Source organism: Sceloporus occidentalis, unplaced genomic scaffold (genome assembly GCF_023333645.1).
Source record: "Sceloporus occidentalis isolate IW3139 unplaced genomic scaffold, rSceOcc1.0.p SCAF_159, whole genome shotgun sequence".
NCBI classification, from domain to species: domain Eukaryota; kingdom Metazoa; phylum Chordata; class Lepidosauria; order Squamata; family Phrynosomatidae; genus Sceloporus; species Sceloporus occidentalis.
Window position 1 is genome coordinate 1682012 of NW_028317139.1, and position 12509 is coordinate 1694520.

The window sequence follows — 12509 nt, forward strand, 5'->3', positions numbered from 1 at the left end:
ATTCTGCATTTGCATGACGCTGCGGAAATATTTATGATTTTGTTAGCATGTTTACGTTATGATCTTGAGACTCTTAATGGTTACCTTCCTTTACTAATTGTGGAAAACGTATGACGCTAAAACATTGTCCCTGTGTTTTCATATATGTAGACTGTTTAAACACAGGTTGTCCTGTACTTTTATGTCCAGCTTTTCCTGTTAGGTTTAGCAATCATCACAGAATACCGGAGTCTGCAAGAGTCTGTCTAAATTTTTGTGCCAAATATTCAATGGAAAAACTTTTTTTTTTTTAGACATATTTACGCATGCTGCAATAGACGTTAACATTTATTTGAACCCTGTTCTACACTCTTAACCCTACAAGCGAAAGGTTAGTCTGCAGATCATTATGGTGGCACGCCTTTATGTTTTGCTGAAGACTGCTTCATCTGCAAGATGTGGGAAAGGCTCTTAAAATTATTTTAACGATGAATTGTACAGGGTGACCCCATCATTCATGTTGTCCAGGACATATTAATTTGCAGAAGCTCCAGTGGGGTGGACTTTCCCGATGTCTGAATTGAAATGACGGGCCAATTGAACTGAATTGCCAATAACATTAATACACATCAAAACATAATCATAATTAGCCCCTTAAAGAGAGAGTCTCAGTTTCATGAAAAAAAGTTTGGAAATCCCATCTAACCCACATGCACGAATTCAGTTGAAAGCTGACGGATTGCTGCTATAGTGTTATTGGGTCATGGTTAAATTGCACTCAGTCTAACCTTATTAGAGAAAATGAAATAAAAGCAGCAGCTTTTTTTTATAGAAATAATTTAACAATTAAGCAAAAAATTTTTTTTCCCCATTTTGTTTAACATTTGTTCAGTCTCACAAAACCTACGTACAATGAAGTTAATTTTAATGAAAAGGTCTAGAAGCAAACACATACGCAGTTTATGCAACTGTATATCTAGCATTAACAATGTTCGTGCAATCGCTAAGACCACCGCATGCTTCGGCACTTTGCATTGAAAGGCGCATGGCTGGAAAGATGAATGTTTTTATACTTTTTTCTCATTTCTTTACCGTAATTTTCAATTTGTAGCATTTGGGTTATTTAGATTTCAAAAAATAGTTATTGGTTCAGGTAGGTTACAACAATTACATTTTTTCAAACCCTTAATCGCTTAATTTTAGCATTACTTTGTGTACATAGAAAATGTTACTTTGAAAATATATGCCGTATTTGCTCGATTATAAGACGACCCTGATTATAAGACGACCCCCCAAAATCTGAATATTAACTTAGGAAAAAAAGAAAAAGCCTGAATATAAGACGACCCTAAAGGAAAAAAGTTTTACCAGTAAATGTTAATTCATGTAAACTATTTTTTTTTAAATAAAAGCTATGATTGAGAAAAATATTTTTTTTGTTTTTATTTCCTTGTATTTTCCAACCTGTCCCCCAGTTACGCACATCTGCCCCCAGGCTTGCCACACCAATATGGCACTGTGGCCCATGATATGCCTTTTAACCCTCTATATGGCACTGTGCCCCATGGTATGCCTTTTGACCCCCTATGTGCCACTCTGCCTCCAGAAATGCCTTATACCCCTATATCCCATTCTGGCATTTAGGGGGTTAAAATGCATATTATGGGGCAGAGTGGCATATAGGGAGGTATTAGATAAGGGAGGCAGAGTGGCATTAAGGGAGTTAAAAGGCATTGTATAAAGCACTCTGCCTCCAGAAATGCCTTATACCCCTATATGCCACTCTGGCATTTAGGGGGTTAAAAGGCATATTATGGGGCAGAGTGGCATATCCTGTCTCCCCCCCACACACACACACACACTTACCGGTGCTTCCTGCTGTATTGCCGTTGGCAGCGGGGGTTTGTCTGTGTCCGTCGCGGATACCTTCCCCGGCTGCGGGGAACTCTGATCTCTGACAATCGGGGAAGGTATCCACGACGGACGCAGACAACCCCCGCTGCTAGCCACACCTCCTTACGGCTGCAGCAGACGTTGTCTACGCGGATCGCGTAGACGTCAACCCGCTGCCCCGGCAATACAGCAGGAAGCACCGGTAAGTGTGTGTGGGGGGGTGTTAAATGGGGGGGGGGAGACAGGAGGATCCAGGTCCCCTGCAGCGGTGCGGGGGATCTGGATCTTAGTCTCATAATCAGACCTCTATTTGAGGTCTGATTAGAAGACGACCCCGATTAGAAGACGAGGGGTATTTTTCAGAGCATTTGCTCTGAAAAAACCTCGTCTTATAATCGAGCAAATACGGTATTATAAAAAAATGAACTAGGCTCTCCTCCATCCTAAGGAAACATAAGGAAAATCCTCGCTAGAATCCATATCGATGGTTGCGAGGACCAATATTCTCGGAAGGAGGCATTTATAGCTGAGTGAACTGGACTGTAGCCCAATAACTGACTCAGCCCAGATCGCCTTGCTATAGTTTCAAATGCTCACTAGAAGAATTGTATTAATATATATATAAAAAAAACAACAAAACAATTCAAGGTTTAGGATTTAAAATAAGTCTTTTGATTTAATATACACAATTTTTTTTAATACAAAATAGCAAAAAGAGAGTTGTAAAAAGAAACAACAAATGAAATCAGTTTGTATTATTTAAAACAGTCTGGCATTTCTGATATTCCTTGTTTCTCTGGAGTGGCAAGAAAATGAATACCAATATCAGGTAACTAATAATGTTTTTCTGCCTAGGTGGACGTAAGTTGCCTACGGAAGAAAATGATGGTCAGCAGAACTAAAAAGTTTCTATAATATCATCCTTAAAGGACATAGTGGGTACTGAAATGGGTACATTTGCCACAGGAATCCAAGCTTTACTCATGTTGAAGTCCTTTACGTTATTTAAATCAGATCAAAACGTGAAAAGGCTTGAAACCTAGATTCTTTTTTCCCAGAAGCACTTGGATCATCACCATTTGTTGTAAACGAAGACCACACCATCTGACGAAGTGATTTATCCACCAGTGCACAAGATCGGCAATTTGATTATTCACAAAGTTTTACTCAACAAGTTCATGCCACAAAATTGCAAACATGGCAGATATTCCAAGGTAGACCACTCTTCACACGTGTAACAGTGGCAAAAGGTTTCCGTGAGTTTTTAAAACTGTTTATTGTTCCATTGAGAGCCTGATATTCCGCTGAATTCCATTGATCCTTGAGTTTTATGTTCTTAGAACCTCACACACACAAAACGTAATCCGTTGGGAAATGTCTTTTTGTGTCTATTTTCCAGTAAACTAATGTGCAAAAGCCGTAAAATGCTAAGAAATAATAATTCTCCCCAAAATCAACAAAATATGAAATCTTCTTCTTTGAGAAAGAGAATGTAGAATAGCAAAAGGATATTGTTGGCATAACATCAAAATATGACACACAGGGTTTATGATGCCCCTTTCACGTGTTTCTATAGATATTTTGTACCTGGGTTAACTCAAGAATTGTGAAGCCTTTACCCTTTCACCACAACAAAAAAAAGTGCATCAAACTGCCCTTTTCAAAGACACTCATTTAATATATACTGCAAACGAGGCAACCAGTTTCAGAAAGCCTGCATTCATGTAATGCTCATGAAAATAAAACATGGAAAAGAAAAAAAATATATATAATAAAACACCCATTAAAAAAAAAAATTTTTTTTAAATCGAACAATGATTTTGTATATTTTTTTTAAATACTCACGAATGAATAATTTATACATATATATTCATATGCATAAATATTTTATAACGTAATAAAGAAACTGGACCTTGTCTAGAATGTGATTGGATTTTCATTCCTTTTGCAAGGAGCATGACTGTACAAATACACAATGAGCACTGTTATAAGGTGCTTTGAAGGCAGATTAAAGGCCTTTTAACGCATATTAAACTGTAACGGGTCTAGTACTCTGCTAATAACTATATTATGGATGATTGTAATTACTGGTCTTAAGACCTCCATGTTGCTATAAACAGGTAATGTATTCTTGCTTACACAGGAATACAGCTTTTTTTTCTTTTTTACGCATTGTACTTAAACGCTAGCGTAATGTCAGCCTTCTTTAAGTCTATCATCAGCACCATATATTTTTTGTTTAACATTCTGTATGAATGAGTTTTTAGCTCATGTGTGAGACTAAATATAACTTGTGAAAATGTGTTAATTCAAACTTTTGTTAACCATTGGAATCTTGTAATCCTCTAGAAATGTGTTCAAAGACATGCAGTATTACACATGACATCATTTCCCTAATGCCCAGTGTGCAGGCTCACTGTGGCGATGACATCATAAAGTTGATGGCACATAAAAACAGGCATTTCCTACTAGATCCGTAGAAAACAGCTGCGACGATTATGAAAAGCAGTCGCTATAAGTTGTACAAGCCTGGATTCCTGTTTATTAATAGCCTCAAGGACTGGAAAAACAGATATATTTTTATAAAACACCCTTTCTCAAGCAAGTTAATCATTCAATTGTTACTATCTCCATTATTAATGGCATTAGTAAGCATTTTAGGGAAACTTATTGGCTGGAGAATGTATTATTGTGTATAATCAAGCTGGATGAGCATTTTTGCTCGGAATAATAGAGCCCTATAATATTTTCCTGCATCCTTATGTTCCTAATATGTGAAAACATTTAAATCTAATTTTTTTAATATTACATAGGCTTATTGGGCACACTGAAAAATCGACACTGAGGATTTTTGTCACTGACAGTGTCGGTATCTTTGAGGGAAATGAAACCCAGCCGCAAAGAAACTGATTACCCATTTACCAATAACGACCTTAACAGCAGGAGCCCATTCCAACAAAAGATCTTGGTTTCAAATCATTATAAAATGATGTTGCTTGTGAGCTTATAGCATAGACTTTTATCGGTTTGTGGCAGAGTTTCTTCAGAGGTTTACAATTTAGATTGTTAAATTTGGAATCGGGGTCAAGCTAGCCTTCGCTTCTCCAGTAAGCCGCTCCTAGGATAAGCCGATACCGAATGCTTCGCTCTTGAAATCCTGGGATCTGACAGCACCCCTACCCGCTTTAATTAAAATATTAAATTTCTTAGTAAAAAAAAAATAAAAAATTGAACGGCACCTCTTTAGCAGTGGGGGCACAGTAGAAATCAAAATATGTATTTGTTTGCCATTTCTAACTGAAAATTGTAGCAGAAATGCCAAATGAAAAGCTCCAATACTTAAAACTTTTTTTTTCTCTTGAAATGAAATAAAATAATTGAGCGTCCGTTCAAAAAAAAAAAATAAAATAAAAAAAAAATCACTGCAGAAAACACCCCTAATTAATTGTTATTAATTGGACTTGCATGTGTAGTGAGGCCAAGTTGCACACAACATATCTGTGAATATTATTCTAAACCAATACATTCTTTCTCAACTGGCTACATCTGCAGCATAATATTCCACCCCTCTTAGTAAAGTGAAAATCACGCTGTGTGAAGTACAGTTTATATATAGCCATAATCAATAAAGCAATGTGCAAAAAAATAAGAAGTTCTTATAAAAAAAGCAATTAATAAATAACATAAATCTTCCTGTAGTGTATCGAAGTGGTTGGAAATAGGTGTTGGAAATTCATAAACTAATGGGAAATATGAATGGATTATTTTTTTGTAAATTGATGGGTGAATAGATTGCCGTTTCTTCTGAGAAATTTTATAAAAAAAAAAAAAGTTTTTTTTTCCTTTTTCTGTGTATTTCTTGTGGTTTTTATGCCATTTGCTCCATGCAGTCCAAGTGGTCGGGTATGGGAAGGCCAGTTAAAATCGTTAAACACTTATTCCAGACTGTGAGAGTAGGGCACACGGGTTGTGCAAACGCAATGTCAAAAGTGTAAAGGTGGATGGAGTTCAGCGCGTCGTAGAACGCCAGAGAACCGTTATCGTAGTCTAGCAAAATCCCAATGCGGCGCAGGTGCGGAGAGGGCTCTATGGGGATTTCTTTGCTGTTGTGCCTCACCACCCAGTTGTTGTTACAGCGACAAAATACCCAAGAGGCGGAATTCTTGCCAATCCACTCGTGCTTGGGGGCAGATTTGTAAGCGATGCCTACAGCATACCTAAAAAGAAGGGAGAGTGTAGTGAGCAACCCATAAATATGTACTAAATCGTTTGAAGCGTACAAAATACAATATTCCATTTAATTTTTAATTAAACCAGACTCAGATGACCTTTGTAAGGCTCCTGTAAACTGTGGTTGAACTACAATATCTAATTCTAGATTGTGTAACCATGATGAATATTGTAGGTTATCCAATCATTGTATTTATCTGATATCATTTGGGTGATTGGATATTAATTATTATCAGATTTGGTACCACCGCTGTCCATAACATATAGTAAATAAAATAAAAAAAAAATATTTAATATTAATATTCAGAAAAAATGAATATCTGTCAATATATTTGCATATACATATATTTTTATTTGCTTCATTTCAGCAAGCGGTTGTCTCGATGCTGCTTTCTGGTAATGTAGCAGGCCAGGAAACCATAATCCAAAGCCATTCCTAATGATGATCATGTGTGCTGGGGCCTAGCATACAAAATTAATTCATCTAATTGGGTGTAACTGAAGGATATCTTCACTCAAGCTGTGTAGCAGTAGCTCTTGATGTAAATTGGTTACTCGAGACATCATGATAATGCAGCTTGATCAGGAGAATCTGAACAAAGCAAGAAATTACTTGCTAATTGTGTAATTTCGCCTTTCGTCTTGATTTACAGGAATACATTGCATTTAAAGATGCTATTACAATGTTAATAAAAAAATCTGCCCGAATAAAAGACATTAAAATATTTTAAGGAAAGAAAACCAATATTTTTAAGACCGTAGTTCCATCTTTTTTGCATGTAGGATGGGGAATCAGTGAATGAAGAAGGGTCTGTTATGTGGCTTAAAAACTATAAAATGATTATGTTGAAGAACATATGTAGCAGAATTTAATTGGGTTGGAGCAGCCTTGGTTGTGTAAATTGGATCCCCCTTGGTTAGCTGTCTTGATGCCCCTGCTTTAAAGACTCAAAACTTAATTGGCCCTTAGCCTCGTGTATAATTTTGGACAGCCATATGCCTATACCACAAATTCTTCAATTCTTTCACTGTATTAAAATCTCCACTTTTGCTGGGAGGTTGTTCTACTTATCTTCCACCCTACACATAACTACCGTATTGCTCACTTGCTTACAGATATAATGTTATTCCTATTGCATTGAATTAGTATCAACACATCAAGTGCAAGGTGGATGAACAGATATTAAATACATACCAGGTGCTTCCACTAATAACCACTTCCCAGTAGTGGCGCCCACTGTCGAGGAACACGTTGCCAGCCACACCATAACTTCCTTGACTTGTAAAACGCTCCGGCGTGTGACTCTTCTTCGAAGAGGTCTCATCCCTTTCTACTGTGAGATTGTCATGTGATACTTTCAATTTCCTGTGCGCAGATTTGGGATCCAGTTTAAATGGCTGACCTGGAGAAAAATGCAATTAGAAAAAAAATGTTATGGATCACGTCATTTGGGCTGAGGATGTACTATTGTGATACATGCATATCTAAGTAATTTCCTATTCTGAAGTCATCTGCCTTCATGTCACCCAAAGGTCTACTTTCATTTTACAAAGGCTGCCTTAACCATTCAACAACAATCAACAATGTAACACTAGGGAAGCAATAACTTCATTGGGTGGTTAGCCATGCTGGCGGTCACTTGAACAGGAAGGTAAAATGTATTTTCCATAGAAAACATGGCATTCTAATACATATACTTGTCCATCACTTTTTTAGGCGTACCAATCAGCAAATGTCTAACTTTGATAGAGAATAAGGTCCACTTTAAGAAAAACTCAGTGAAAGATAAGTTGGGTAGCAATATATCAACAAATAATGCCAACTAAAAACATAGAAACACACAAATATACTTCCTTCAACTCATTCCTTGAAACAGGAAGAATTTTAAGCCTATAAAATTTACACATTTTTAAACAAGCCATACAGATGAATCTGCTGCCCAGCTAAAAAGCCCTGTACATCAGCCGGTTCCTATTCAATCTTTACAATGTTTACCGGTTCACCTGCTTAAATTTCCTTGCGTTTATGAAGTGTACTAAAACAGCCCGTAACAGGGGACTAATGTCCGTACGTAACGTTACTAGCATGAATAAAAATGACGGAAATGAATTAAAACCATGTAAAATTATGATGGTGTAAAAAGCACTAGCGTGGCTGTTTATGTTGGCACCGGTTGCTTTTGAATAACGTCGGGTACAATAACAGGAAATTGCTTGCGGAGCAGAGCCTCATGGTTAGTTGATCTATTCTGCACCAACCTCTGTGTAGCACTCTGCATATTTGCTTGCGAGGCTAGATTAAAATGGTTTGGCATTCTCGCAGCTTTCTTTTAATAAGAAAGAAAAAGAAAAATTTTAAGAAATCACCCCCCCTTTTTTTTTTTTTTTTTTTGTCTTTAGTCCGAGGCAATGTCTTTTATTGAGTTTACATTGTTAATCTTCATGGGCAATTCTCCTATATCTCTCTTCTTTTCCAGGCTTGTGAAATCTTCTCCTGTTTATGTCTCATCTAAACCACATAAAAAATCAACTCTTTACATTTGCTTGTGAAGTTCTGTCCCTATCCTTGCCTGTATAACGATTCATATACTGTACACCTTCCTAAATTTCGACTAATACTCAAGAATGCGTTGTTGGGATCAACATCTTCTTTTCAAGAATGTGTAAACATGCAAATTTACCTTGAATTTATGTTTATGTAATATTGATGACATTTCCCAATTTTCTTTGCCTTAGTCATCTCCCACCCCTTCCTTTTTTCCCAACTTGCATAGTGCCACCTAATCCTCAACTTCCTCCTAATTTATGTAGTCCATCTTAATCATCAACTTGTTTCCAGTTTATGTAATATCACCAAAATCCTCAATTTCTTCCCAGTTTACGTTGTCCCACCTAGATCATTAGCTTCTTCCAAGCTCATGCAGCCTTGTCCAAATACTCAACCCTTCCAGTTTGTGTTGTCTTGCCATAATCTACCTCTCTGCACTTTGTGTAGTCCTATTGTGGGCTTCAAGCATCTCCCTAATTGTAGCAGTATCATGCAAGTTTTGGTTTGTTAACCATATGGATATGTGAAATGAAACAAGACCTTTGTTAATATCCACCTGCAGAAAACGGACAGAAAAATGTTGGGGGAGAAATGAAGGGACGCTCCGAGATCAAAATTGTTAGACAAGAAAAAAACCGCCCCTATCACCACTAAATGTCTGACGGTAACTGTCTATCGCTAAAGTGTTCTTAAAACATGTACAGCCTCCTGCACGTCAGTAAAATTACACCACAGATGTGAATTATGTAGAACTAACTCCATATGAAAGGCAGAAATATAGGTCTAGACATCCTACATCTCGAACTGTTATAGGAAATTAAAAGGGCTTTAAGGAGACACGTCCATAAGCTTGTGTAGCTCAAAAGAACTCTCAGAGGGCTTGTTAATAGCAAAATAACATTCTTTTTTTTTTGTATTTAATACTTTAAAGTTCAATCCGGGATTACATTTGGATATCGCTCAGGGATAATAAAGGAACATGTTAAGTGAAAGCAAATCTAGTGCATTTAGACATGCAAGATACAATTGGGGAGATGTTCTGGATCGAGTTGCTAATTATTTTGTTATGTGATAAGAGAATAATCCACTGCAATATTTTAGTTATTAGCCCTTTAAAATAACAGAATGTGCTGAAGTGCCAAAGGGGACGTTGTGGTGGTTTTTAATTTAGCGAGTTTAAATTAATGTTTAAGGGTAAAGTAAATGTTTAAGTGATCAAATGAAAATGTACATCACTACCTGAATATTTTGGTAGAGAACAGATGTAAGCAAAGAAAACCGGTGGAATTAAGTTTACAACTTCTCAGCCAACAAAGATCCCTATACAGCACACTTAACAATAATGACAATAAAACCATCACATTTAAAGATCCTGTACAACCTACTCTGTGGAATTTAACATATTTCTAACAAATTAATATTATTTTATTAATATTTTAAATATTTTTTTCTTATTATTGAGAAGGTGAAAAAACATGTCTGGTTTAATAGATGATATATAATGGATACTATACTATGTAGTGTAGTGCCCCATTATACAAGCAACAACAACCAAAAAATAAAATCAGAAAAGCATAAAATCTTGCCATTTCCAACATTTTATGGAACCACGTACATTTTGATATGACTTAGAAAGGCGATATTGCACGAAAGCAGGTTATATTCCAACGCACAGCTGTTGTGGACTTAAAAATGGTTTTAATCTTAATGGAATGTTCCTTTGGGGACTTTTTATGACTTGTACTTGTTAAATCTGACTTAGGACTGCTTTCTGGTTAGAATACTATGCAGGAACCCACTTACCCCAGATCTTAGCGAAGGCATGGGTCAGGTCAGTGTAGATATTATCTGGCTCCCAACCCGTTTACCATCATGTTAGTGTTTTTGTATGGAAATGAAACATACTCCTTGAAACGTTTCGCAATTGAAGCCAATAATGCTGGTTTCCTTTGAGAGTTTAGTTTCAGCTTTTATTGTTTCTACAGCTTTTTGCAGCTGCGTAAACTTATAAAAACAGCATAAGTCATTATTACCTGGGGATAAGCTTATAGAACCTGAGAAAGTTGAGATTAATAGAGAGACAGGTTTCAGGAAAATGCATAAGGTTTCTCAATGAAACATGCCCTGGATGAAGCTATAAAAGATATAACAGGAATAAGAATAACCTTGGTGGGTCAGAAGGATTTTAAGGGTTAATATCAGTTAAAGGGGAACATTTTTTTTGCCAAAAATATCAGTTACCCTAAGGTAAAAGAGTCCCTTACTTTAAAAATAAATGTTTTGATTTTTTTTAACTCATTTTACAGTACAGTGGGATACATTAATGCTATATCATTAAAATGTAACAATAAATAATTAAGCTACATCTAGCTTAATGAATAAAGTGTATCATGTTAATAGCTACTAAGGAGACCATAATGGTTCTATTCCATTGTTTAAAAGATTGTTAAAACTCCTACCCTGAAATCACAAACGTATAAAAATAATCTTTCAAATACCAAAAAATACGGAATAAACCAAGCTGTACATATTATTGCCGTAAAACTAACTGTAAATATTAGTAAATTTCCATTAAACAGAGCCAGATGCCTCCAAAAGAAAATAAAACTGGGACCCTGTTCTGCTTACTCGTGCTCAACAAATCTTTTGAGGCTACAGAACAGCTGAACTTGGGTCAATGCAGCCTTCAGGCCTCACGCACTTTTATAGACTTGCCAGGACATTTTTCCCCATTCAGGTCATAACAAAAATTTGTTGCTTTCCAAAACTAAAAATCACAACAACCACATTTTTTAGATGAAAGGTATCTGATAGACCTTCTAAATTAATATTCAAACATTCATCAAGCCAGGGGGAAAAAAAAAAGGGGTCTACACTTTGAGTAGCCAAGATAAACTATTTAGGATTTGTTAGCATTTAATTATTTATAAAAGTAATCCGTTGTACAAGTACATTCAGGTTTTTCAACATATTCATACACACCAACACTATCACTAGATATGAAAACCATGTATATTCACTTTAACTGGGCTCCTATGGTATCCACACGCAATACAGAAGGTCATGCTTATATAAATACAAGATAATGCTCAACCAAGCAACACAGAACATAACACTAAACCATCTACACCCCCCATATGTGCTTATCAGCAAATCCCATCCGCATAGATTATGATGTAGGCATCCTGTGCATGTCAAGGAAAAACATTAAAATGTTATGACTTTCCAATTTCCTCCACAACAAAAAAAATTGCTCGCTTGAGCATAAATGAACAGCAGATTTATCTTCACATTGAGAGCAGTACAACCCCAAACGCTTGATTAGATAGCTAGAAAATTGTTAAGCCCAATTACCAGTTAACACCGACTGGCCTTTGTTAAACAGACCCTACATTGTTTTAGATTACACAGGAAACAGGGCTACAAGACCCAGCCTCTGAAGGTTAAATATGAGTGAACTTCTCTACAAACGACATAATGAGTGCCAAATGCAAATTTCCGCTCTCATAACGGGCTGAAATAAATTAAAATAAATCCTCGTTTACTATAACACTATCCTTTTGACTGGCTACCTGCTTTGAGAGGCAAGTTAATGAATATTCTTTTGGGCATACAATGTTATAGGACATACAGATATTCAGGAATATATAGTATAAAAATAGCTTACCATCAAAAATAATCAAAAGATATTTTCAAGTTCAGTTGAGATTTTTATTTTCATGGGGGTTGATGGATAATTTAAATTATGTTTCTAACTTTATTTCTTGGTATCATCGTCAGATATCATATAAAGTTTCAAATCTAGGGTAGCCCATGTCAAGTGTTCCATGAATTCAATGCCCGATGAGAAAGTGTGAGA

At 36.2% G+C, this 12509-nt stretch overlaps 1 protein-coding gene across 1 annotated transcript in view; it reads right to left on the reverse strand.

Moving 5' to 3' along the window:
- Positions 1–5740: 5740 nt before the first annotated feature.
- The window catches only part of LOC149280155 (E3 ubiquitin-protein ligase MID1-like), a 51681-nt gene continuing 44912 nt past the window's right edge, over positions 5741–12509 (reverse strand). Inside the window, exons 8-9 of the mRNA XM_089500777.1 lie at positions 7298–7505; positions 5741–6089 (exon numbers count right to left, since the gene is read on the reverse strand). Coding sequence (XP_089356903.1) covers positions 5741–6089; positions 7298–7505 — 557 coding nt within the window. The remainder of the gene's footprint in view (positions 6090–7297; positions 7506–12509) is intronic.